Here is a 26426-nt window from a genome sequence, read left to right as displayed (position 1 = left end):
GAATCTAGGTAATAATTACTTCAGTTTACCATACCTGCAGAGAATGCAGGGCAATGTCTACAAATGATATTTGTGGGGGGTGATGTAGGATGATGCACCTAAGTTGCCAGTGCTTTGAGGATTGGAGGTGTCCTTCCCCTGTCTTGCCTTAGCCTGTGTGGCTGCCCTCATACTCATTGCCACACTCTAACGAATGTATCACCTGCTTGAGGAGAAGGTAGAGAATATTCATATGGTAGGGCAGATACATTTTTAGAGTCTTCTCACTTTCTTCCTTCCCTGCCTCCAGGAAGTTGCTTGCCGGAAGGAGGAGGAGGAACGGAAAGCTCGGGAAAAGCAGGAAGAGGAAGAGGCTAAATGTCTAGAGAAGTTCCAGGATGCTGATCCATTGGAGCAAGATGAACTCCACACTTTCACAGATACCATGTTGCCAGGCTGCTTTCATCTTCTTGATGAGCTCCCAGACACAGTGTACCGGGTGTGTGATCTGATCATGACAGCAATCAAACGTAATGGAGCAGACTATCGAGACATGATTCTGAAGCAAGTAGTCAATCAGGTAAGTTCTCCAGGGGCCAGAAGAGGGGAGTATGTAAAATGGTTTTCCTGCCATCTATCAAAACCTGATTTTTTTTTTATTTTTTTAATGAGTATTTTTGCATTTTATCTGATATGGATGTATTCGTTCTTTGAATTCTGTAGATCTAGTAATCTAGCTCTTTCTTGAGTGTTTTCCTGCAAAACATGAATTCACTGCTTCACACACAAAAAAATGTCTTTGAAAGAAAAAAACAAAGCTCTCTTTTTCTAGGTGTCTCTTCTTAGATTCATCTAAAATGTCAAAAATGTCTCTCACTCTTGAGCCAAGTTAGGCCCCCTGGCCTAAATAAATGTTCTTCCCTCTCCTCCTATGCAACAACCATTTTGACAGATGAGTCCCCATCCTAATGAGTAGTTGTGACCTATTGTTTGTCTTTTTTTAAGCAGTGTTTTTCCTCATTATGAAATTAATGTATGCTAGTTGTTGAAGTAGAATAAGAAATAAATTACCCTAAATTCCCACATAGCCAGTTAGCATTTTGGTTGTATTTCCTTTACTGTTTTTTTATGATTTATGTATTTAAATCATTGGAATCTTGTTTTATATATTTTTTTAAGTTTAGAGACAGAGGAAGAAAGTAAGTGTTGTATGTAAACATAACTTTAGTGTATGGAAACATCACAAGAGTAAAAGGCAAACTGAATAAACCCTTTTTCTTCCCCCCACAAGATATGACCAATGTTTAGTTATCTTTAATCTATATTAAGAGCTTATAGAAGTGATTTTTTTTAATCTTTTTTTTTTTTTTTTTTAATTTATGGCTGTGTTGGGTCTTCGTTTCTGTGCGAGGGCTTTCTCCAGTTGTGGCAAGCGGGGGCCACTCCTCATCGCGGTGCGCGGGCCTCTCACTGTCGCGGCCTCTCTTGTTGCGGAGCACAGGCTCCAGACGCGCAGGCTCAGTAATTGTGGCTCACGGGCCCAGTTGCTCCGTGGCATGTGGGATCCTCCCAGACCAGGGCTCGAACCCGTGTCCCCTGCACCGGCAGGCAGACTCTCAACCACTGCGCCACCAGGGAGGCCCTAGAAGTGATTTTAAGCAAACTAAAACCTTAATAGACAAGAGCAATTACATAAAATTCATTACAAGAAATTTTTAACATGCATACTGAATCAAGACCAATGTTTCTAACTGGGATTTTTGTTTTCTGTTTTTAATGATAATTCTGGGGCGGGTGTAGTGAAAGATTTTAAGTTGGTAGAACCTTTGTGGGGTTGACTCTATATATGCACCAGAAAATTTTAAAAAATATTCGTTTTCTTTAACTTAGAATTTAGACTTCTTGTAATCTAGCCTAAGAAAATAATTTTTTAGAGGTGCTCCTTTAATTAGCATACATCTTCTTTTGATACAGACACCCTATAGTAAATATGTTAATATTTACCCCCTCTCCTTCAGTGAATGTATTTAGAGGTGGAGGGAGTATTTTACAAGGTTGAGAATGTTTTGACATACCTCATCATACTCAATCTACAGTTTTTGACTTGGCCACTTTTCTGCTTTCCTAGGTGTGGGAAGCTGCTGATGTATTGATCAAAGCTGCTCTTCCCCTGACAACAAGTGACACAAAAACTGTGTCAGAGTGGATCAGTCAGATGGCCACCCTGCCCCAGGCCTCCAATTTGGCTACTAGAATCTTGCTTTTAACACTGCTTTTTGAGGTAAGATTTAGACCTTTTGGTCCTTGTGATTCATTCATCAAAGAATCATCACACACCTACCATTTGAGACATTGAAGAAGGTAGAGAGAAATGTAGGAAATGTCTGCATTTCATAGCCTACAGTTTCTAATAGGCTGTAATGCACACAATTAAGTACAAAATACAGCATTCTATGCCACATGAATGGCATAAACAATTTTATCTGAGTTCGGGGGGGCAGTATGCATCACTTCTGGATAATGAGAGAAGGGCTTCTCAGAACAAATGTTAATTGAATTGGGTCTTAGAGGATTGGGGGATGGGGTGTAATTATAAGAAGGTACTTAGAATGACTACTACAGTTAAGTTGTGGAATATTTTTGGCTTCTCTGAGGAAAACTAACTAGCAGCCAAAGAGTGGGGTAGGATGTGGAAATTTGGTAATAGGTGTCAGATAGAATCTGACTCTTCTTTCCTACCTGGTCAGTCAGCAGATTATTTGAGGTAAAGCGTGCTTTGGCCAGGACATGTTCTTGTTCCAGCCATCATAGGAATTAGGAGGCACCTAACCTTGAGCAAGTGATTCTTCATTCTTAGCTTATCATGTTTAATGGTAAAACCTGGATTTAATGGAGTAAACCCTTGTAGCAACTCAGGAGTTAAGTCCAATATATGTGTCAGTCTGTGTGTCTACAGTCTCAGGGCTTTCCTTTGTGATAAAAGTGGTGATTCTTATTATATAGCACTTGTGAATAGATACTTGTGGGAAATGTTGCAAAGTACTGAATGCTGGGGGTCCCCCAAAACATTACAATATAAAGAAATCACTCATGAGCCCCCCTTTTTAAAAAAATCACAAATGACAGCCTAATATTTTTCTTCTAGTCTTTTTTCTGTACATTTAAACAATTGGGATCAGAGTATTTAGAAAGTTTTGTATTCTTTTCTCTCAGTATTATATTACAAATATTTTCCCACGTCATGTATATACTATTCCATCTTTTTGAGGTCCCCTAGTTTAAATAACTACCTATTGTCGGCCATTTAAATTACTTCCAGTGATTTCCTGTTACATCAGTAACACTTTATGTAGCCCTTGTAAGGGGAACCATTAACTATGTTGCTGTGTTTAATTATTCCATCTTCCTTGGAAGATTATAAAGGTTGTCTGTAAATCAGAAGCTTTTCAACTAGCGTAGGTAACAGTTCTTAATGATATTAATGATACTAGTAACAGTTTCCATATTAAGCACATACTAATGTACCAGCCACTGTGTTGGCACAGTGTATCACAATTACCTTGGAGATAGAAATTATTCCCTTTGACCCATGAGGAAACCAAGGCCTAGAGAATTTAAGTAACTAATCTCGGACCACACAGCTGGTAAGTGGTGGAAATGCAATTTGAATTCAACCAATTCTATTAGCATTCACTCTTATGTTCTATACCATGCTAATCCTTGATACTGAGTAGAAGCTGGTATTTGTTTTATTTTTTTTCCTTTGATTAATCAATCAGGAGTTGAAGCTACCTTGTGCTTGGGTGGTTGAATCTAGTGGCATCCTTAATGTCCTAATCAAACTCTTGGAAGTGGTTCAGCCCTGCCTACAGGCCGCCAAGGAACAAAAGGAGGTCCAGACCCCAAAGTGAGTGACCCTGTAATCTCTCTTGTTTTCATTTCTATTGCCCTGGGGATTTGGGCCCTCAAGCTTAGGGCTTGAATCAGGCAGTTTTCTGGGGCATGTATGGGACAAACCTTGGATACCTTTTGTGGTTTGAAAATTGTGCGGTACCTGATGAAATCAAGATAAGTTTTCCCATGTTGTGCAGGTTTCTGGCTTGCCCAGAGTAAATCATTTCTCCTGTTATAGGTGGATCACCCCAGTGTTGCTTCTGATTGATTTCTATGAAAAGACAGCCATCTCCTCAAAAAGGAGAGCCCAAATGACTAAGGTATGTAATATGGTGTATGTGGTGAGCAGAACGGCTCAGCTTCTTGAGGCAAGAATAGACCAGAAGAGAATATGGGATAGTGGTAAAAAAATGTAAAGCTCTCTGATCAAGGCATAAATCTCTTGAGGGATCTTGATAGCTAGAGTTTTCTTTTGAATTGGGAGTTAGAAATTTTTTTTTTTTTTTATGGAGCTGCTGGCTAAAGGGTCTAAGAACTTACCCTGGAAGTAAATGTTAAAGAAGTGTTCTGTCTCCAGAGGAGGAGTGGCTCTTCTTTTATGTGAAGGACTGAGTGTGCAAGGATTCCTCCAAAAGCAAGTGCTCCTTATACGAAAATTATATACGCCACATCATCTTAGTACCTTCCCAGAAACAAGTTTTGTTCCAGTACATCTAAAATGTTTACCTTTTGTGGAAAATAGTTGGAAACAAAAGGAAAGCAGAGCATCACAGGATAAGGGTATAGAGTGTTTTGTGCCTATGGAGAGGCTCAGGAATGCGAGGGTTAAGGTATATGAAAACTTCTCTCTTGGTTTGCAAAACATTTTAAATGTCCAATATATTTCTTTTTCCTGGGTTAGCTTTAGCAATGAACACTGATGAAATTACTATTTCTTCTAACAATCAACCTTGTAAGGAAGTACAATGAAACTTTGTGTTCTTGTATTTAGTACCTACAGTCCAACAACAACAACTGGCGCTGGTTTGATGACCGCTCTGGACGTTGGTGTAGTTACAGTGCAAGCAACAATAGCACTATTGATTCCGCCTGGAAATCTGGAGAGACAAGTGTGCGTTTCACTGCAGGCCGAAGAAGATACACTGTCCAGTTCACTACAATGGTGCAGGTACATGCTCACTCAATGCCATAAACTTGATTGAAAAGAGGGGAAGGTGCTGAGTATGCCTTTCCATTTGCTTCTTCCTGAACCAGCAGTCCTGACGTGTTATAAGAACAGTATTACCACTACTAAATGGGGTATAGTTTTCAGAGAACTGAGTCTTCTTAAAGCCATGTGTTAGGCCATGAGTCTGTGGCAATTTGATACTGTCCCACCCGGAAATGATTTTAAGTGTTCAGTCAAGGATTGGGGAGTGGTTGGGGGATGGGTCTGCTCTATTGGAAAGTTTATAATTTGCTGTAGGGTCTTGTGTATGCCACTTTCTTTCTGAGGACCTTCAGGCTTTCTCTCTGTAAATGATAGGGGTGGGATAAATTGCCAAGGTTCCTTCCTGTTACAGCATTTTGCTACAGAGTTCCAGCTCCCCCACCCCCCTTACAATTCTTTTTTCGGTAGAGATGTTTTTGTCTGCTTGAATTCCTAGGTTAATGAGGAAACAGGGAACCGGCGCCCGGTGATGCTGACACTCCTGAGGGTACCACGGCTGAATAAAAATTCTAAAAACAGCAATGGACAGGAACTAGAGAAGACATTGGAAGAAAGCAAAGAAATGGATATCAAACGTAAAGAAAATAAAGCCAATGGTATGGACTTTTAGTTTTGAATCTTTCAAGGAGTGTCTTACACAAAGCTAGTGTGCCTTTATGGCTTAAATTCTGGCCAGATTTCATCATGAGTGATTTCTTATCCATCAGATTGCTTGGTGACTTAAAGATACACAGTCCTCCTCTTTATGTGCCTTTTCATCTGGTCTTTGAATTGGTATTTGGTCTGTTTCTCTTAATAGGACCCAAGTGTTTGACTGGTTACTTAAGAGGGAGAGGATGGGAGGAAATGTCAAGTTAACTGTCTGAACACTTACTTTCCCATTTATAGATACCCCCTTGGCCCTAGACAGTACAAATACTGAAAAGGAGACAAGCCTGGAAGAAACAAAAATTGGGGAGATCCTGATCCAGGGCCTGACAGAGGATATGGTGACTGTTTTAATCCGGGCCTGTGTGAGCATGCTAGGGGTCCCTGTGGACCCAGACACTTTGCATGCCACCCTTCGCCTCTGCCTGAGGCTCACCCGAGACCACAAATATGCCATGATGTTTGCAGAGCTGAAGAGTACCCGCATGATCTTGAATTTGACCCAGAGTTCAGGCTTCAATGGGTTTACTCCCCTGGTCACCCTTCTCTTAAGACACATTATTGAGGACCCCTGCACCCTCCGCCATACCATGGAAAAGGTGAGTCCTTTTGGTGTCCGATGCTGGTTTAGCGTTACATAATACCTTGTTCTCCTTGCTCTCAGAGCACATAGACTTCTGATTCTTCATCAAGTATATAGCTAGGTGTTACAGATATGCTCTGCCCAACAAAATTTCCCAACTGTGTGCTCAGGTGCTTGCTTAGGTATGGTAGATTATCCCATTGAGTGACATTTAAAAGGTACTAGAAAATACATTTTTTACCCTTAAATTTACTATAGTGGTAGCTCTTATCTAGAAAGTCCTCTCTAGCAATATAGGTTTCTTGAACCAAAACTTTTTTTTTAACGTCTTTATTGGAGTATAATTGCTTTACAATGGTGTGTTAGTTTCTGCTTTATAATAAAGTGAATCAGCTATACATATACATATATCCCCATATCTCTTCCCTCTTGCCTCTCCCTCCCTCCCACCCTCCCTATCCCACCCCTCTAGGTGGTCACAAAGCACCGAGCTGATCTCCCTGTGCTATGCGGCTGCTTCCCACTAGCTACCTGTTTTACATTTGGTAGTGTATATGTGTCCATGCCACTCTCTCACTTCGTCCCAGCTTACCCTTCCCACTCCCTGTGTCCTCCAAAACTTGTTAATAAGGAACTAGGATACCCTCCACCAAGTTCATGTTTTAAAGGTCATTCTCTTATAGGAGTACTTCACCCAAGAGCCTGTTTTCCAAACGTTGTGTTTGGGGGTTGTAAAAGTACAGTTGACTCTTGAATAACACAGGTTTGAATTGCACAGGTCCACTTATATGTAGATTTTTTTCCAATAGTAAACACTACAGTACTACCACAATCCACAGTGGGTTGAATCCACAGATAAAGAACCTCAGATGTGGAGGGCCACTATAAGTTATTCGTGGATTTTCGACAGCACGGAGGGTTGGTGCCCCAACCCCCATGTTGTTCAAGGGTCAGCCGTAGTAAAATTTTTGGAATGTTTATGACTGTGATAAGCTCTTTACAAATATGCATTGTGCACATGAGAAAACTGAGGTTTATTTGTTTATTTTAGGAAACATATAAAGCAGTAGAAGAAATAACAAAGCAATTAGAAAAATAAAAACCTTTATGTCATCAACTTTAAGACATCAACAGAGGGGTTGGGGGCTAACATCTCACCAATAAGGCTTTTTCTCCACAGTACTTTTACAAACTCTTTCCTCTGCTAATTCTTTCTCAACAATCATCAGGTGAATGCTACTGACCTTCACTTTCAATTTCCTCTCTTGGAACATCGTTTCCCATGTTGATATATAGTGTTGCTATTTGCATTTTTGTGCATAGCTTTGTCACATTTAAGGTTGTTTTTCTTATAAATGCTTAGAAATTGGATCAAAAGGTATATATTGTTTTTTAGCTTGCTTGCCGGAAAGGTGGTGCCACTTCATGCTTCTATGCGTATATGAGTATATATCTCACATTCTTCAGACAGTTCTTCTTCAGCCAGCCTGTTTGATTTCACCTGACATGAGCAAAAGAAGGCTGTTAAAGACAGCATGTACACTGATCCAAGGTCAGGAGACAGCCCAACAGAGAAGAAACAACTATATACAGACAGGATTCTGACTTTAAAACAAACATACTTAAAATATTTAAAGCTTATACAACTTTTTAAAATGCTATGAAAAAATATAGGTTCTTTTTGGATGACAGAAAACTTTGTAAGCTTAAAGGAAATTTTATTTGGGGGTGTGGGAAACAAAGGAAGATCAGTGGCAGGTTTAACGTATCAAGTAGCAAAACGTAAATGCTTGATAATATCCATTGCAGGTACAGGTGTGAAGAACCAGGCATACTCTTACTTTTGGTAGGATTGGAAATTGGTGCAATCACATTGGAGGGCAATTTGGTACTGTCAGTTTAAGATATCCTTTGACCTAGAAATTCTATGGCTAAGAATTTATCTGATAACTAAAGTCAAGTATGGCAAGGTACATATACAAGAAAGTTCACTGTAGAATTACTTGTAATATCAAGACTAGAGATCTAATGTCCAGCAGAGGACTGAATAAACGATGGCACATAGTGGAATTACACTTTTCTGTATTTAAAAAATGGGAGTTATTTTACGATTGCAGCCTGGCAGGCAAGATGTAGAAGTTGTTATGCTAAACTGAAGAGCATGACCAATTTGGTAAGAAAAGCATTGAGTCCAAAAGATTTTTACCTTTATGAACATAATTCACAAAGCAATAGATCGTGGGAAATACAGTGGAACTATTTTTGTTATACTTTCCTATATTTTCCATGATTAACAAGTCATTTTATGAGAAGAGCAAAAGCATGACAATGTCTAAGCCCTGTGGTATCAAAGCAAACAGTCCATAAGTAGTTTGATATCTCCTGGCTGTCATTATCCAAGACTGATTATTGACTTTGAAACATAAAGAAAGCATTTAATCTTGTTCTTATACACTAAGTGGATGTCACTATTACATATTTTTAGAGTTTGAACCATTCTGGTTTAAAATTGGGATGGCATTTGGGAAGGCTAGGAGCTGGCACTTAAATTTGGGAGCCATAATCTGGATGATCAGTGATCTATATACGTTACCCAGTTTCTATAAAGGTCACATATCATCTAGTCTAATAGCTGATAATTTTGGGGGTATGCTGAATGCTGTAACTTTTTTGTAAGCCACATTTTTTGAATTGGGAAGGAATAGGACTTGAAAGACCAAGTGTATCTTTCTCCCAAAGATCAAAGGCTGTCATCCACTGTCTTGAGGCAGAACTTGGTTGGTATTTTAATCCTTGGTAACTCTTCCGTGAATGCAGTTGTGTTTTAGAAAGTGGTCTTTAATCAGCAGTGTTCTCCCTCTCTTTACTAGGTTGTTCGCTCAGCAGCTACAAGTGGAGCTGGTAGCACTACCTCTGGTGTTGTATCTGGCAGCCTCGGCTCTCGGGAGATCAACTACATCCTTCGTGTCCTTGGGCCAGCCGCATGCCGCAATCCAGACATTTTCACAGAAGTGGCCAACTGCTGTATCCGCATTGCCCTTCCAGCCCCTCGAGGCTCAGGAACTGGTAAGTTTACCCTTCTCTTGGCCTTTGAGACATTGAGGTCTGTGGCTTAGTATAACTCCAAAAATTTTCTGTGAGGAAGCCTATAACTTGGAAAACCTCCTTAGGCAAGCGTTGGGACATTGGCTAGTTGATCAAGTGGGTCAATTCAGTGGTAGTTCAGTAGCTTCTCTGGTCCTTGCCCTGTGGTAGTTCCTGCCAGAGATACCAAGGACTCATTCAGTCTAGTCCTTGCCTTCAAATAACTTAGCTTGATGTGACAACAGTGAATGTAAACAGTGAATGGTTTACAGATAGAGTGATAATTGAGGGACAAATGGACATGACTTATGTGATACAGTAGGAAGAATCACGGTGTATTCTTGCCAAAAATGTTTGACCTATAATTATGAGGAAACAATTAGATAGGTACAAATTGTGAGACATTCCATAAAACAACTGACCTAGACTCTTCCAAAATATTAATGTCGTGAAAGGAAAAAATGCAAGGATCTCCTAGATAAAAGGAGATGAGAGAAAACCACCAACCTTGATGGGATGCTGAATCTAGATAAAGGAGATTTGGAGAAGTTAGAACAGTTACTATGTATTAGATAATATAATTGTATCTGTGTTAAATTTCTTGGGTATTATGGTATTCTGGCTATGTAGAAAAATATCCTTGATCTTAGATGCAGGTAGACATATTTAGGGGTGGACAAATGGTGATTCTAGATGAAAAGTATATGGATTTTTTTGTACTAACCTTTCAACTTTTCTGCGGGGTCGTGGGGCTTTAGGGGTTTTTTTGTTTGTTGGTTTGTTTGTTTTTTAAATTCAAAGTTGGGAAAGGGACTAATTATTTTGGGAGCCCCACCCTGGCTCTGTGCTGGGCATTTCTCATGTATGGTCTCCTTTAATCCTCAAATTTTCAAGAATGAGAAAATTGAGGTTTGTTGAAATAATTTGGCCACGATCCTGTAACAGAACTGGATTTCAAAACCAAGTGTCCCCAACTCCAAAGCCTATACTCTTTTTTTACTATTTGATATTGCTGTATGAAATCCTATGGGATTTAGGGAAGATAAAAGCCAGATTTTCTAGTAGACTACTTGAACATTGTTTGGAAGTGTCCCCCACCCCACCCCCCCGGCTTCTGAGTCTTTATCAGTAACCAAATGTAGGTACCCGTTCATTATTGACTGATTTTTCTGTCTCACTTTGGCTTAGCTTCAGATGATGAATTTGAGAATCTTAGAATTAAAGGCCCTAATGCTGTACAGCTGGTGAAGACAACCCCTTTGAAGCCCTCACCTCTGCCTGTCATTCCTGATACTATCAAGGAAGTGATCTATGACATGTTAAATGCCCTGGCTGCATACCATGCTCCAGAGGAAGGTATGTAACTAGTCCACCTGAGGAGGCTGGGCACTTTGTTTAGGTCACTTCAACTAACTCATGGCTTAGTGAGCACTCAACTATTTGCCCACTCTCTGGGAATCAAGATGAATAAGACATATAGCCCACTTCTCTGAAGAAGTTAATAGTCATACAGTATGAATGATAAGGATAAGGAGATTACCAGAATCTTTTGTATGAGAGTACATCCCATACAGAGGGAAGAATGAACAAAGATTAAAAAGGAGATAATCAGGTTGAGCAGGTTGAAAATAAAATACCAAGAAGTCTCCAATGTTTTCACTCTCAGAAACAAAACATAGTTGTTGCCCAAAGATCTGGGAACAATATTAGAAGGTGTGGCTAGGCTTCCTGACCTCTGAGACCACCATCCCTATCTTTTGTCCTTAGTTAAGGTGCTGCTTTTAAGTATTGGGAAAGTTATGAATGAATTGCTTGGAACTCAAGTTCCATTCCAGTCAGATCCTTCTGGATTTTATTCAGGACATACTTATTTGATAGGTCCCACAGAATTGCCAAAAGTTCATGAATAGTGCATTTAACAAGTCAAGAAAATCTTGAGTCTTTAGTACTTTTCATCCATACAGCACTCTGATCCTTATAGAGCTCCTTGCTTTTCCCACAATCGCAAAACCTTTACCCCACCTCCTAAACCCTCCTCCCCCCCAAAATAATAATAATAATAATAATAATTTAGCTATATATAGCAACCATTTATTGACCTCTAACTGTACTAGGCAAAATGTCAGGTATGTTCATTTAAGCTTAGTAGTGACAACTAAGGACAGTGAAGAGAGTAAATTGCCTGTGGTCACAAAACTAGTGATAGAATGAGGCTTTCAACCATGCTCTCTCTACATTTCTCATTCTTAAATCAAAGCCTAGCAATATTACTGTGTAAACAGCTGTAGCAACTTGGAGCAAAATTGACCAAGCTACCAGATGGTCATTAACATTGCACAGTCTAAAGAGTTTTGTTTTGTTTTTATTTTTCTAGCAGACAAATCTGATCCTAAACCTGGGGGCATGACTCAAGAGGTTGGCCAGCTCCTGCAAGACATGGGTGATGATGTATACCAGCAGTACCGGTCACTTACCCGTCAGAGCAGTGACTTTGACACACAGCCAGGATTTTCCATTAATGTAAGTCAGCTCCAACCTTCTATCTGCCTTCTCCCTTTTCAGTACCTACTACGGGATATAGGGTTATGCCAGGGATATTTCAAAGGTATTAATTTTGATGTATCTATAAATTATCTGATGCCTAAAAATGAAGATCAGGTTGTCCCTGGGATTTTCTTTTTTCTCCTTGGATTAGAAATGTTTCTTTAATTCATTTTTCATTCTCATCTTCCCCCGTTCCCTTTCCCCTCAATCTTCCAGTCGCTGTTTATAATGACGGCTTCCCACGGATTATAGTATACAGAAGGAAAAGGTGGTTAAAAGATAGACAAAGAGAGTCTATAACATTTACAGCCAGTACCCTGAAAAGGAGTCCTGCCATTTGGGGACAACTGTCTTTGAAATTAATAATGGCTCAGGAGTTTTCTTCCTCCATAGAGTCAGGTCTTTGCTGCAGATGGTGCCTCCACTGAGACTTCCACATCTGGGACATCCCAAGGAGAAGGTAATGGTTTGCTTTTCTCTTTTGTTCGTATTTCTTGAGAAGACAGCTTGAAGAAACGGAGTGTCCTGGGCAGGCAATAGGGGAATACAGGCATAATTGTCACGTTTACTTGCGTAAGTGAACTTTCTCGGGGGTGAGCTCAGCGTTCTGTAAACAAAAGGTCCATCCCAGTTATCTGAGACCAGATTAAGTCTTTATATTCTTCAGGAATTCAGGAATACATACAGATCTCCTTAGAGCTAGCAGCTCAGGACTGTAGGCCCCATTGCAACCAGCTCCAGAAATTACAATGCTTTCTTTAGGGTCTTTAGAAGACTGCCATTTGATTGCCCCAGTGAGAGCTGGTGCTATAGGCAAAACAGTGATGTTAAAGAGCGTCCATTAATGACCAGAGCCAAGTAAATCAAAGACCTTGGGCCCAAAAGCCAGCTTTCTATATCAACATTTCACGCGTGCCTACGTTTTCTTATTGGGATCTATTCCATTTCATAGTATATGGCATCCTGGCCCTGCACCCACCCCTCATTATATGCTAAAGTTAATGGAACTGGCCATTAAAAAGAATGAAATTTTGCCATTTGCAGCAACATGGATGGACTTGGAGGGCATTATGCTAAGTGAAATAAGTCAGACAGAGAAAGACAAATACTGTATGGTATCACTTATACATGGAATCTAAAAAAATAAACTAGTAGGGCTTTGCTGGTGGCGCAGTGGTTAAGAATCCTCCTGCCTATGCGGGGGACATGGGTTCGATCCCTGGTCCAGGAAGATCCCACATGTCGCAGAGCAACTAAGCCCGTGTACCACAACTACTGAGCTTGCACTCTAGAGCCCGCGAGCCACAACTACTGAGCCTGCGCGCCGCAACTACTGAGCCCGCGTGCCTAGAGCCCGTGCTCCACAACAAGAGAAGCCACCGCAATGAGAAGCCTGCGCACCGCAACAAAGAGTAGACCCCACTCGCCGCAACTAGAGAAAACCCGCGTACAGCAATGAAGACGCAACGCAGCCAAAAAATAAATAAATTTTTAAATATATGTGTATATTTTTTAAAAACTAGTAAATATAACAAAAGAGGCAGACTCACAGATACAGAGAACAAACTAGTGGTTACCAATGGGAAGAAGGAAGGGGGGAGGGGCGGTATAGGGGTAGGGGATTAAGAAGTACAAACTATTAGTTATAAAATAAGCTACAAGGATATATTGTACAACACGGGGAATATAGAATAAATAAAGTTAATGGAACTGTAACTTAACTAACCCAGTAGTGGTTGCTGTGGTAACGTCCTTTAGTTCTACTCTTTAAACCTCTCCGTATATTTCTTTTGGTAGCTTCCATGCTGGCTTATAGAACTTTGGTGCCAGTGACACTATTCTGGCTACAAGATTTATATGGTGGATTCTTACTTTCTAGCAGTTTCAACAGAGCCCATTGGCTACTTGCCAAGAATTAGAGAAATGTCATGGAAGCAATTCTAATGAGACCTTTCAAGAGCTCCTTCTCCTTGACAGGAAGGATCTTTGAAATCTAAGTTGAGATGTTGTACTTAATGCCAGTTTAGTCCCTGGAGGATACACTTAAAAGGCTAATAATTAGTAAAATATTGGCTAACTCATTTTGGTTGACTTACTGCTCATATGTAGTATATAGTATGGGTGATGGTAGTATCATTCAAGGGAAGCATCATTGCCCACTATGTGGCAGACTATAGTAGACACCAAAATGAATCAGATTCATTCCCTGCACTTAAAGAATTTTGTCTAGTGAGGGTGGCATGCAGTGCTTTTAGTACAAGATAACTGCTGGAATGGAGGCGTGCTGGGATAAGATATAGTGGGCACATGATAATGATAGCATCTCAGTATGCCTGGATGAAGCAAGAAAGCATTTATAGAGGAGATCAGCTTTTGAACTTAGCTAGATTAAGTAAATGTGTGCCACACAGACATGTGGGAAGAAGAGGTAAAAGAGTATACAAGGCATGTTTGGAGAACTACTATTAGTACAGTATTTCTGGAACGTAAAATGTATAAGAGGAGGGAAATGGCGGACGATGTGTGAACAGTTGGGTAAAGCCTCTCTGTTGTACCATATCCGTAGAGCGCATCTGAGACCTGTGTCATATTAGCTATCTGTCTTTCCACTGCAGTAGGAGGAGGGCATTCAGTTTGTACTAGTGGCATGAAGTATCCTTTCCACCTAAGACTTGATTTTGCCAATATTCCAGTGTGGAATTGAACCAGTGTTTGGCTCTTTCTCAACAGCTTCAACTCCGGAGGAGTCTCGGGATGGGAAGAAAGATAAAGAAGGGGACCGGGCGTCTGAGGAAGGCAAGCAGAAAGGCAAGGGCAGCAAACCGTTAATGCCCACCTCCACTATTCTTCGGCTTCTGGCAGAGTTGGTGAGATCCTATGTTGGTATTGCTACCCTGATTGCCAACTACAGCTATACTGTGGGCCAGTCTGAGCTGATCAAAGAGGTAAGATTTCTAATTTCTGCTTAATATTTTATACTTTTATCATTTGGATACCTGCTATGTGTTGGATCCTTTGCTAGGAGCCCGTGCATGCTAACCCAGTGATGAGAGAGGCAGAGGCCTCTTAAGACACATTAAAGAGCTAGGCCTTTTTTTCCATGATGTGGAGCCATCAGGCTCATTTGCAGGAAGTGAGTTGATGTAGTTTGTTAATTTGTTTTGTAGAAAATCACTTGGTCTGCCTTATTAGAGACTGCAAAAGGCAAGGTTGGAGTCAGACCAGTCAGGACGCTGATATAGTAGTCTAGGTAATACAGGACCTTGATGAAGTTGGAGGGGGAAATGAATAAGTTGAAGAGATGTTTTAACAGTAGAAATGGACGAGATTGGATTTGGAGGATAAAGGTGAAATCAAGGACTCGAGATGTTTCTTTTATGTGTTTTTTATTCCTTTTGTTAGAAGAGGAAATGGTTCGAAGAGAAAATGTAGAATTTGAGAGGTATCTGTGGATCACCTAGGTAAAGGTATCTAAGAGACAGGAGAATAAATGAAGTAGTATTGGAGTTTACCTTCCAGATGTACTCACACCTGTGCAAAGACACCTGATGTAACAGTATTGGTAATAAATAGAATATAAGAAAAGCCTAAATGTTCATCAATAGAGCATGGGAAAGAATGAAGTCATATTTTATATGTCCTGATACAGAATTATCTTCAGGTTGGATTTTTCAAGTGAAAGGACACTTTAAGAAACCATATCATGTTCCCATGTATGTAAAAGGGGTACCCAAGGAGGTTTTTTTCATAAAGGAGACCTTGTTTTGGAGGTCACATAGTTATTTTATGGTTAGTAAGCAGTAAAGGGTGTGAGAATGGAACAGGGGCAATAATGTTGCAGACAAAGAATCTATGACAGCAGCTGCCATTTTTTAAGCTATTTTTATCTTAATCCAAGCTTTTAAAATGCATACAAAAATACACAACTCCTAAGTGATTCACCAGTTAATTTTTCTTGGATGACTACCACTAAATTAAACATCAGAAACTCCACAAAAGCTAATCCCACTCACACCTTTGCACATCTCCCCTTCCCCTTTGAACTTCCATAAGGTCACCATTATCTTGCGTTCGTGAATTGGGCTTGCGCTTTATGTAAGTGGAATCTTACAGTATGTCCTGTGTCTGGCTTCTTTTGCTTAACATGTTTGCAACTACATCTTTGTGTGTAGTTTTAGTTTATTTTCATTGCTGTATAGAATTCCATTGTGTGAATGTAACACAGTCTTATCCATTCTAGTGCTTATTGACAGTTGGCTAGTTTTTCTTTTGGAAGTATTAAAAGTAGTGCTGCTACAGTCACTCTTACACATGTCTTGGTGAACATATATAAGTTCGTGTGTGTGTGTGTGTATTTATACACACACACACTCACGTTCATACGTAAGTTCATATATTTCTGTCGGGTGCTATGTGCCTAGGAGTGGAATTGCTGGTGTGTTCAGCTTTAGCAACTGATAACAAGTTTTCCAGAGCAGTCGTGTCAATTTATATTATCACCAGCACAGCATATGGGAGTTTGGATTATTTCACCTCCTTGCCAATACTTGGTATTCCTGTTTTTCATTTTAACCATTCTAGTAGGTTCATACTGGTATTGCATTGTGGTTAAAATTTCCCTGTCTTTATTGGCCATTTGTGTATTCTCTTTTGTGAAGTGTCCAAGTCTTTTATTCTTATTTTCTACTGAGTTCTTTATACATTCTGGATATAAGTCCTTTATGGAATGTGTGTATTAAGTATACATTAGACATTTATTTCAAAGCTTATACTCATTTATGCCAGTTGTAGTTATAATAGCATACTTGTGGAATAAGACATTTAATTGCAAATTTATTAAGTATCTGCTTTAATATGTGTCAAGTGACCTACTTACTGGTACTGGGTACTCATAGGTGCTTTACAGATACTATTGATAATCCTCACCTCAGCACTGCAAGGTTGTTGGTATTGCTCCCCTTAACAGAGAGAAGAGAAGGCTCAGAGAGGTCAGTAACTTGCCCAAGGCCACACTGCAGAGTAGCAAGACTAGGATTAGAGCCCAGGTCTCTGGTTTCATATCCAGATTCCTTCCACTCAGTCACGGTTGCACGAATCCACTCAGTCGCCCAAATTGCAAGGCTTGCTTTTTTTTCAGTTTTTACTGGTAATGTTACACTTTTTTCCAGAAAACTGTTTTAACTTTGTATTTTATTCACTACTGGGAAATTTTTATTTCTAATAGTTAACAGGGTCACCTTATCTAATTTCCCAGAGCCTAGAATTCTTCAATGCATTTTTTTAAAAATATTTATTTATTTATTTGGCTGCGCCGGGTCTTTGTTGCGGCACGCGGGCTCTTTTAGTTGCAGCATGTGGGCTCTTGGTTGCAGTATGCAGGATCTAGTTCCCTGACCAGGGCTCGAACCCAGGCCCCCTGCATTGGGAGCACGGAGTCTTAACCACTTGACCACCAGGGAGGTCCCTTCAATGCATTTTTTAAATTGAGGTAAAATGCGCATAAAACTAAGTATCTTAAAGTATACAGTTGAGTGGCATTTAGTACATTCAGTGTCGTGCAACCATCATCTCTATCTGGTTCCAAAATCGCCACTGCGTTTTGATCCAAAATCTACTTGAATGACAACAGAACTAAGTTTCTTTCTAAGATAAAGAATTATCAGGGCAGAAATCATTTTTAGAGGGGGAGGGAAAGTCTGACTTAATATCCTTCCCTGTTATTGGGCCTTTTTTGCTATTTTAAGTAACCCTGCATTAACTATTTCTTCATATCCATATCTGTGACTGTGCTGTGTGTTTCTTATTCAACCCCTGCCAATTTTTAGCCCAGGGTCCTGGGCACATTGTAGGTTTCAGTAAATACTACAATTTAATTAGAAACTGGAGTAATTGTAGCACTGAATTAGGAATCAAGGTTTGAATCATCGCCATTGACTTAAGTTCTTTGGCAAGCCACATTTCTTTAGGTCTCAGATTAATGAAGATGTGTAAACTTGTGAAAAATGAATGGAATTTGGAAGCATAAACTCGAGATTTGTTACTCACTTGGCTTGCACCTTTAAGTCTTGGTTTTTTCATCTATAAAGTGGGCCTGATAATCATTGACTGGATGACTCCAAGGATCAGTTCTGTGTGCGTGTACCTTGTTGATGTGCAAACAGTATGGCATAATTGTGCTTGTGAGTAAATGTCATGATTAATGACTTTTCAGGACTGCAGTGTGCTAGCTTTTGTCCTGGACCACCTCCTCCCACATACCCAGAATGCAGAAGACAAGGACACACCTGCCCTGGCCCGCCTATTCCTCGCAAGCCTGGCTGCCGCAGGGAGTGGCACAGATGCCCAGGTGGCCCTTGTGAATGAAGTAAAAGCAGCCCTGGGAAGGGCACTGGCTATGGCTGAGAGTACAGAGAAACATGCCAGGTAAAATCCATGCCTGACTTAGTGCTAATAACCAGTAGCATCCCCTAACTTCATTCTTGTCCCATGGATTCCTTGCATTTGAACAAGAGTTCTGGTCATACTGGCACTGTACATTCTCTGGTTCTCTCAGATAGTTCTAGTGCTACAAAATACCCAAAGCACTAATGACACTTGGAGGAGGTGGGTAAACGGCTTAGAGAAAACAAAGGGATGTTTTCATTATATTTCTAGGGTCTTCAAGCAAGAAGTTGAGGGGGTTATTCTACTTTACTTTTTCAAATTATGTTTAAAGAAAATGAAGAATGCCTCCACCCAGGGAGTGAGTTCTTCCTTACCTGTTTAGATGTTACTTCCAGAAGGAAACACAGAGGAAACCAGGAGGGTTATCTGAGGCGAGTTAGTGAAGACGTGGCCTAAGAATGGGCTGTATTCACATGATAGAGATGTCAAACTTCTCTCCTAGGCTTCAGGCAGTGATGTGTATCATCAGTACTATCATGGAGTCCTGCCCCTCCACCTCCAGTTTCTACAGCAGTGCAACAGCCAAGACCCAACACAATGGCATGAACAACATCATTCGACTCTTCCTGAAGAAGGGACTGGTTAATGACCTGGCCAGAGTGCCTCACAGCCTGGACCTGTCCAGGTAAAATTATTCCTGACCTCCAGCACCAGGCTTTTGCCCTCTCCTTAATCGTGCTTCATACTTGTCCATTTGCCTAGTATTTCATGTATCCTTGCCAGATAAGTAATTAGCAGCCAGTGTGATAGGAAGAGTTTGGGTGTAGGCGGGAACCTGAGTTCTTAGTATTGTTGCTTTTAAGCAAGGCACTTTCCTTTCTTTGGGCCTTAATTCTCTCATTTGCCCCAAACTCATGAGCTGGTCTGTATCAGTAGTTTTTTCCCGAAGCTTCCCCCCTCTTAATTATCGTAAGAAGATCATTATGGACCTTGTATTACATCTGGTTATGTCCTCTGAGTCTCTGTTATTCTAATACAGGTCCTTAATTTTTTTAATCTTCATTTTATTGCTGTTGTTCATGAACGAATTTATTGAAGTGATCAGACCTGCAGAATGTTTTCCTAGATTTGGTCCACTTGGTTCCACGCAGTGTAGTTTAACTTGTTGCTTTTACTCCCTGTGTGCTGTAAGCTTAGAGGTAGAGGCTTAATAGAGCAATTTAAACATTATTTGGCTAGGATATATCATAGATGATGTACATTTCATATTGTATCATGGGGCGATGCATCTCTTTGAACTACCATTAATCATGATAAGATTGACCACTAGGGTAGAGTGATAATTCTTCATTGTACTGTTATATTTTCCTCCTTCTTACTAGAAAATAAACAGTGTTATTGCTTCAGCACTGTACAAATGTCTAGTTCCCTATCAACCATATACCTAATTAATGGTCTTAACACCAGTTGATAATCCTTGCCTGTGTCTTTTAATTTCTTAGAGGATTATCAGTGACAACTTTGTAATTTCTGTCATTCCTTCTACGTTATTAGCTGCTATATTTCTGTGATTATAGCTCCAGTTCAAGAGGGAAAGTTGGTTACCCTATAATACAGTTCCTACTAAAAAGGCAGGATAAAAACTTACTTTTTTCCCTTCAGTCACCAATTTTCAGAGTAAAGTCAAAAATGGGTTAAACTCCACCTCAAATACGAGCTCTGGCTTTCTATTTTCTGTGTAGTATTATGGACTCATGAATTTTCCTTGATTTTTAAAATCTGATTGAATTACTTGGATCACTACAGTTATCCTTCTTTTCATGCTCATCCTTCACGTTCTTTTTCATTACACCTTTGGACTTGTGGGACCTCTTCAAACTGACTTCTTTATTCTTTTGATAACAACCTCATCAGTTTTTTTTAAATGTTTAAAAATTTTGAGCTCACAGTATAATGAGCACTGTATGTCTCACCTAGATTAGCCAGTGGTTAGCATTCTGTCCTGTTTGCTTTAATTCCCCCCCTCCTCTTTTCGTGAGGTAAATCATTTGAAATTTGTTATAAACGTGATGCTTAACCTCTGAATACTTCAGCATGTGTCTCCTAAGAACAAACATTCCATTACATAGCTAAAATACCATCATCACCTCTAAGAAGCTTACCATTAATATAATAATACTCACTATATACTTCACATTTATCTATCTCCAATTATTCCAAGAATGTCTTTACATCCTGGGGGAGAGTGTGTTGATCCAGGATCCAGAGAGCATCATTCATTGCATTTGATTGCGACGTGTCTCTTATTTTTTTGACATTTGACTGTTTTGAAGAGTCCAGAAGGTCGAATGTCTTACAGAACATCCCATAGTCTGGATTTGTCTAATTGCTTCCTTATGGTTAGGTTCAGGGTAAACTTTTTTGGCAAGAATACTACATAGGTGATGTTTGCCTTTCTAAGTGCATCACATCAGGAGACGCATAATACCAATTTGTCCCATTATTGGGTGATGCTAAGTTTGATCACATAATTAATGGTTAGAGTTCCACTTTGTATTAACAAATTATCCGTGAGGTGATGCTTTGAGTTCACGTGAAGATCACGTGAATATCCTATGCCCTGAAGATTTTTAACTCAGTAGTTTTAGCATTCACTAGTGGTCTTCACCTAGATCACTTAACATTGCTGGTTGCAGTGATAGTTTTCTGATTCTCTCATTCCTGTTTATTAGCTGGCGTTCTTATATAATGAAGACCTCTTTCTGCCTGCATTTGTATCCCTGTGGCTGCAGATTATATTTAATGTGTTATAATCCATTACCATCATTATTCTTTTTTTTTTTTTTTTTTTTTTTTTTTTTTAAATTTATTTATTTATTTATTTTTGGATGTGTTGGGTCTTAGTTTCTGTGCAAGGGCTTTCTCCAGTTGCGGCGAGCGGGGGCCATTCTTCATCGCGGTGCGCGGGCCTCTCACTGTCGCGGCCTCTCCCGTTGCGGAGCACAGGCTCCAGACGCGCAGGCTCAGTAGTTGTGGCTCACGGGCCTAGCCGCTCCGCGGCATGTGGGATCCTCCCGGACCGGGGCACGAACCCGTGTCCCCTGCATTGGCAGGCGGATTTCTAACCACTGCGCCACCAGGGAAGCCCCATTATTCTTTTTGACGCTAAGATTTGGCCTGTGGTAATGACCCCATTAATTTTTTAAAGCCTTCTTGCTTTTGAAGGCCTTCTGGCACAACAAGATGTCTCAGGCTCACCTTGTACCTTCCATGTCCCATTCCTGGGATCAGTTGTTACTCTGATGAGCCTTGGTTCCTTTTAGTGTGGATTTCTGTGCTCAGTTCATCTCTGTATCTTCCTTTATCTCAGTCCCAACATGGCCAACACAGTCAATGCTGCTCTGAAGCCTTTGGAAACACTTTCCCGGATTGTGAACCAGCCCAGTAGCCTTTTTGGCAGCAAGAGTGCTTCTAGCAAGAGCAAGTCTGAGCAGGATGCCCAAGGAGCTGCTCAGGACTCTAATAGCAACCAACAGGACCCAGGTAGGGAATCAGCCAATGGACTGGAGAGCTGGCCGGGTGGGTGTAGTTATTTTATGGGCATGGCATCACAACTGTTCTAGCTTGGTATTGTTTCCCTGGGAACTTGCTGGCCTTCCACAGATCTGTCATAGTGGCGTGGGAATCTGCCCCACAAAGAATTCCTTAAAATTGCAGCCTTATTTGGCTATCCTCACACGTAGCCTTGTCTTTTCCTTTGTCACCCATTCATTTATTCTCTGAGAACTTGTAAATTTGCCCAGGGAAGGGACCTTACTGTCTTACGCTTGTCTCATGGTGCCCTGCACATAGGCACCCTTTGATTATTTTGCTGGTTGGTTGATTGTTTCAGGCGAGCCTGGGGAAGCAGAAGTGCAGGAGGAGGATCATGATGTCACTCAGACAGAGGTGGCAGATGGGGATATCATGGATGGGGAGGCTGAAACCGACTCAGTGGTGATTGCTGGGCAGCCTGAGGTGCTCAGTTCACAAGAGATGCAGGTAGGGAGGCAGATCACCCAGCATACCCCTGTTGTGGTGCTGAACCAAACCCCCAAGTGGTGTGGGTGGGTGAGTGCTTTAGATCCTTGCCTAAATGCATTTGTCTATTTTGCAGAGGAGCACAGATGATAATGCTTAGTAGATGCTCAGTAAATGTGTTTGAATTGTATTAAATGAGGGGTGGGTGCAGAGCCAGGATGCCATATACTATCGATATAAAATGGAGTAGATCCCAACAAGAAAACATAGGCATGGGTGAAATGTTGATATAGAAAGCTGGCCTGAGCCCTCTGGGCCCAGGGTCTTTGATTTACTTGGTTCTGGCCATTAATGGACGCTCCTTAACATCACTGTTGTGCCTATAGCACCAGCTCTCACTGGGGCATTCAAATGGCAGTCTTCTACAGACCCTAAAGAAAGCACTGTAATTTCTGGAGCTGGTAGCAATGGTAAGAAATGGGGCCTACAGTCCTGAGCTGCTAGCTCTAAGGAGATCTGCATGTATTCCTGAATTCCTGAAGAGTATAAAGACTTAATCTGGTCTCAGATAACTGAGATGGACCCATTTGAAGGACAGTCTGAGTGTGGATTGGCAGCACGTGGTAGTTGCTGTGCTCTTAGCACCAAGTGTGTGGTGTTTATGTAACATCCTCTGTCACATATTATCCTAGAAATATATGCTCCCTTGCTGGCTTTTTTTAGGGTTGAGCACCAGCACAATGATAGACTTGTGTGCATCCATATATATGTTCTATTTCTCTCCAGGTTGAGAATGAGCTGGAGGACCTGATAGATGAGTTGCTTGAGAGGGATGGCGGATCTGGGAACAGTACAATTATAGGTGAGAGCCCCAGAACTGAGTATAGCCTCTTCCTTTGCCTCAGTCTCTCTCGGGAGGACCCTTTTTCTCATCATCTGCTTGCTCAGCTCTGCCTAAGGGCTCATAGCCAGCCTAGATTGCTGCTTGTCTTGATGTTGACAGTCTTACAGATGAGAAATTCACAAGCCATCTACAGACCTGTGGCTGGTCTGAAGTGTTGCCTCTGTGGGGGAGGTGGAGGGGGTGGCCATCAGTATAGATAATACATCAGGCACATCAAGAGTGTTTATTCATGGAGGCCTAGAGGCCTATAGAGGCTGTAGGGTGAGAAAGTGCTTTCCTTTCAGTTCTTCAGTGAATCCAGGAGCTTTCTGCCTCCAAGTCTCAGTAGTGTAAAAAGAGTGATCATTCCCTAAGGATCTTTTACAACTTTTACAGCTGAGTTGTAAAAAAGTTGCTTTTTACAACTCAGGAAAAACAGCAAAGGTACTCTACTGTCACCTGGCTCCAAGGGTATATGTTACTTGTTTTTATTTTATTGATGAAGAAAATCAAAGGATAAACAGAAGTAGACATGTATTCTTAAACTTGACAAGGCTTTTTCACACCCATTATCCTCTGCGGTTTCACAGTTAGTGGGATTGGCAGGGCAGATGTGATCATCCCATTTTACAGTTGAGGAAACTGAGACTCAGACAGGTAAAGTGACTGGCCAAGCTCACCTAGCTAGTCAACAGCAGAGAACCCAGGTCTTCCTCATCCAAAAAAAAAGTGGATATCTGCTGGGTGTACATAGCTACTTTAGGCCCACCCAATCTGGAAAGGGAAGTCCTCTGTTGTTCAGTGAAGGCTCTGCTCTGTAACCTTCAGTGAGCAGAAGTGGAGAGGATGAATCACAAGAGGACGTGCTGATGGATGAAGCTCCTTCCAACCTCAGCCAAGCTTCCACCTTGCAGGCCAACCGAGAAGGTGAGAGTGCCGAGGCCAGAAAGGCCTCCCTTCTTGCCCTGCACGTCTGACAGACACTATACTAGGGTTTTCCTGGAGGCAGCTGCCCACATGTGCAGAATAAGGAAGCATCTGTCTGCATGCGCTGACATACACCATCCACTTTATCCTCAGCCAGTTTTTCAAATAACATGTTAACTACTGCTTGCCCAAAAGTTTGTCACTTCTTACTTGGTTCGCTTTCTTCTCACCCACCTGCTATCATCGCTCCAGATTCCTTCTTACCAACAGGATGCAGTCAGTAGCAAAGTAGGGCTGGAAAGGCAAGGGGGCACCAACAGACTTGGCCAAGTCCTAGACCATGGCTCCTCAAGCACCACCCTATAGCCAGCCTCCACATTCAGCCGCATGGCTCAGCATATTGATGCATTGGTTGGCACTCTCAGGAAATCGGGGCTGGCTCACTAAGTCTGTACATCACCCCAGATCTGGTTCTTCCTCTCCTAGAGTCAAATACCCCATCGCCTTCCCACTCAATCTGCTGGCCTGCACAGTAGCCTGTTTTCTAGCTACTCAGTATAGTCCTCCAATGTGCTCCCTTTGTTTTAGATTCCATGAATATCCTGGACCCTGAGGATGAGGAGGAGCACACTCAGGAAGAGGACAGCAGTGGCAGTAACGAGGATGAGGATGATAGTCAGGATGAAGAGGAGGAGGAGGAGGAAGATGAGGAAGATGATCAGGTGAGGGGGGACTGTGTTTGGGTTGGTTCAGACATCCTCTTCCATGGGAACACACAACTGGAGAAAACCAACAGTCTGGGTTGCTAGCCTCAGCGCCTCCCTCCCTCATGTGCAAATGTGGCCATGACACCAGACTTCAGAAAATCCTTACCTCCAGCAATTCTCCATCTCCTATTTTCCCCTTAAGGAGGATGATGAAGGTGAAGAGGGAGATGAAGACGATGACGACGATGGCTCTGAAATGGAATTGGATGAGGATTACCCTGATATGAACGCTTCTCCCTTGGTCCGATTTGAGCGCTTTGACCGGGAGGATGATCTCATCATTGAGTTTGACAACATGTTCTCCAGTGCTAGTAAGACACAGGGGCTCAGCTGGGTTTTATCTCTTGATTCTTATACCCTGAACTAGAGCAGCTATCAATCTGATACAGAAAGCACCTCTTTTCTTATGCCAACTTCCTGGGGCAAGGGATATCTGAATCCATCTCTCTCAGTAAGTGTATACCTAGAAGGAGGGATTGTGAGAGGCTCCTTTTGTTCTCTCCACCTCAGTAAACAGGCAGCCAGCCATTTTAGAGCCTGGACAACTTGATGATTTGCTTGAATTAAAAAAAAAGTGAGACCAAGGCTGACTGCATCAGGCACCCATGTGTACGCTATAGTGATAGGGCAATCACTAATCCTTATGTCTGTAACACTGGATCTTGAGAGTTTGGATAGACACCTTTGAGCTTGGCATTGGGGAGTAGATTTGAACACATTCACTCTGTTCATCAAGAATGCATCTTTTCGGAGGAGAGAGTGAATCTCTTCTCTCCTCCCCCATCAACGTCAAAGTTCCCTTTTAGCATCCAGTTCTTAAAATCAAGCTGTCTTGAGAAGGCAGGTCTTTACTCCCAAATCACAAGCATGATATAGCAGAAAACACTGAACTGTTCTGGTCTGTTGTCTTGGCCAAGTAGTCTCTTACCTCTTTGAGCCTCAGTTTGTCACCTTTGAGCCTCAGTTTGTCACCTGTAAATGAAAAATGTGAAAAGAAAAAAAAATGGGGTGGATTACATAATTTTCAAGATACTTTCTATTCTGCGATTTTCTTTGCATTTTTGTGATTTCCATCAATCTTCCTTATTAAGTTGAGCCTCTGTCCATTCAGCAAATTGAACAAATATTTGAGGAGTGCCTACTGTGTCCTAGGTGCTAGGGATACAGCAATAAAAAAGAAAACAGTCCTTTTCCCTCATAGGAGCTTATGGTCTATTAGGAATTATGAGTAAGCAGGCATTACATTGTAGTATGGTAAGAAAGCACAGAGTAAAGGGTTTTTAGGCCCATTTGTAGAATCAGAAAAAGTGATATCTAGGCCAAGAACAAAAAGTACAGGTGAAGAAGGGGGAGAGGAGTCGTCAAGGTGGAGAGAACAGCATGTTTCTGAGGGGCCTACAAGCATCACTGTGGCTTAGTATAGAGAATGGATTGGGAGAAGGTACTATTTAGGAGGCTGTTGCAGTATCTAGGTGAGAGATGGTGGCATAAGCCATGGTAGTG

General features: G+C 41.2%; 1 protein-coding gene across 6 annotated transcripts in view; it reads left to right on the top strand.

Moving 5' to 3' along the window:
• Positions 1-26426, top strand: part of HUWE1 (HECT, UBA and WWE domain containing E3 ubiquitin protein ligase 1) — a 140432-nt gene that overhangs the window by 91281 nt on the left and 22725 nt on the right. For 4 of the 6 annotated variants that reach the window (XM_061179101.1, XM_061179097.1, XM_061179099.1 and 1 more), the window contains 20 exons: positions 290-559; positions 2108-2260; positions 3759-3886; positions 4112-4193; positions 4865-5041; positions 5520-5679; positions 5972-6330; positions 9185-9380; positions 10587-10754; positions 11773-11918; positions 12336-12402; positions 14673-14887; positions 18154-18365; positions 18829-19011; positions 21697-21869; positions 22219-22367; positions 23133-23208; positions 24058-24156; positions 24745-24878; positions 25066-25234. In XM_061179101.1, coding sequence (XP_061035084.1) covers positions 290-559; positions 2108-2260; positions 3759-3886; positions 4112-4193; positions 4865-5041; positions 5520-5679; positions 5972-6330; positions 9185-9380; positions 10587-10754; positions 11773-11918; positions 12336-12402; positions 14673-14887; positions 18154-18365; positions 18829-19011; positions 21697-21869; positions 22219-22367; positions 23133-23208; positions 24058-24156; positions 24745-24878; positions 25066-25234 — 3316 coding nt within the window. The remainder of the gene's footprint in view (positions 1-289; positions 560-2107; positions 2261-3758; positions 3887-4111; positions 4194-4864; positions 5042-5519; positions 5680-5971; positions 6331-9184; positions 9381-10586; positions 10755-11772; positions 11919-12335; positions 12403-14672; positions 14888-18153; positions 18366-18828; positions 19012-21696; positions 21870-22218; positions 22368-23132; positions 23209-24057; positions 24157-24744; positions 24879-25065; positions 25235-26426) is intronic. The other 2 variants (XM_061179100.1, XM_061179102.1) reach the window with 2 other exon arrangements.

This window comes from Eubalaena glacialis, chromosome X (genome assembly GCF_028564815.1).
Source record: "Eubalaena glacialis isolate mEubGla1 chromosome X, mEubGla1.1.hap2.+ XY, whole genome shotgun sequence".
Lineage (NCBI taxonomy): Eukaryota > Metazoa > Chordata > Mammalia > Artiodactyla > Balaenidae > Eubalaena > Eubalaena glacialis.
The sequence above is the reverse complement of the archived record's forward strand: the minus strand, read 5'-3'. Positions and strand labels throughout refer to the sequence as shown.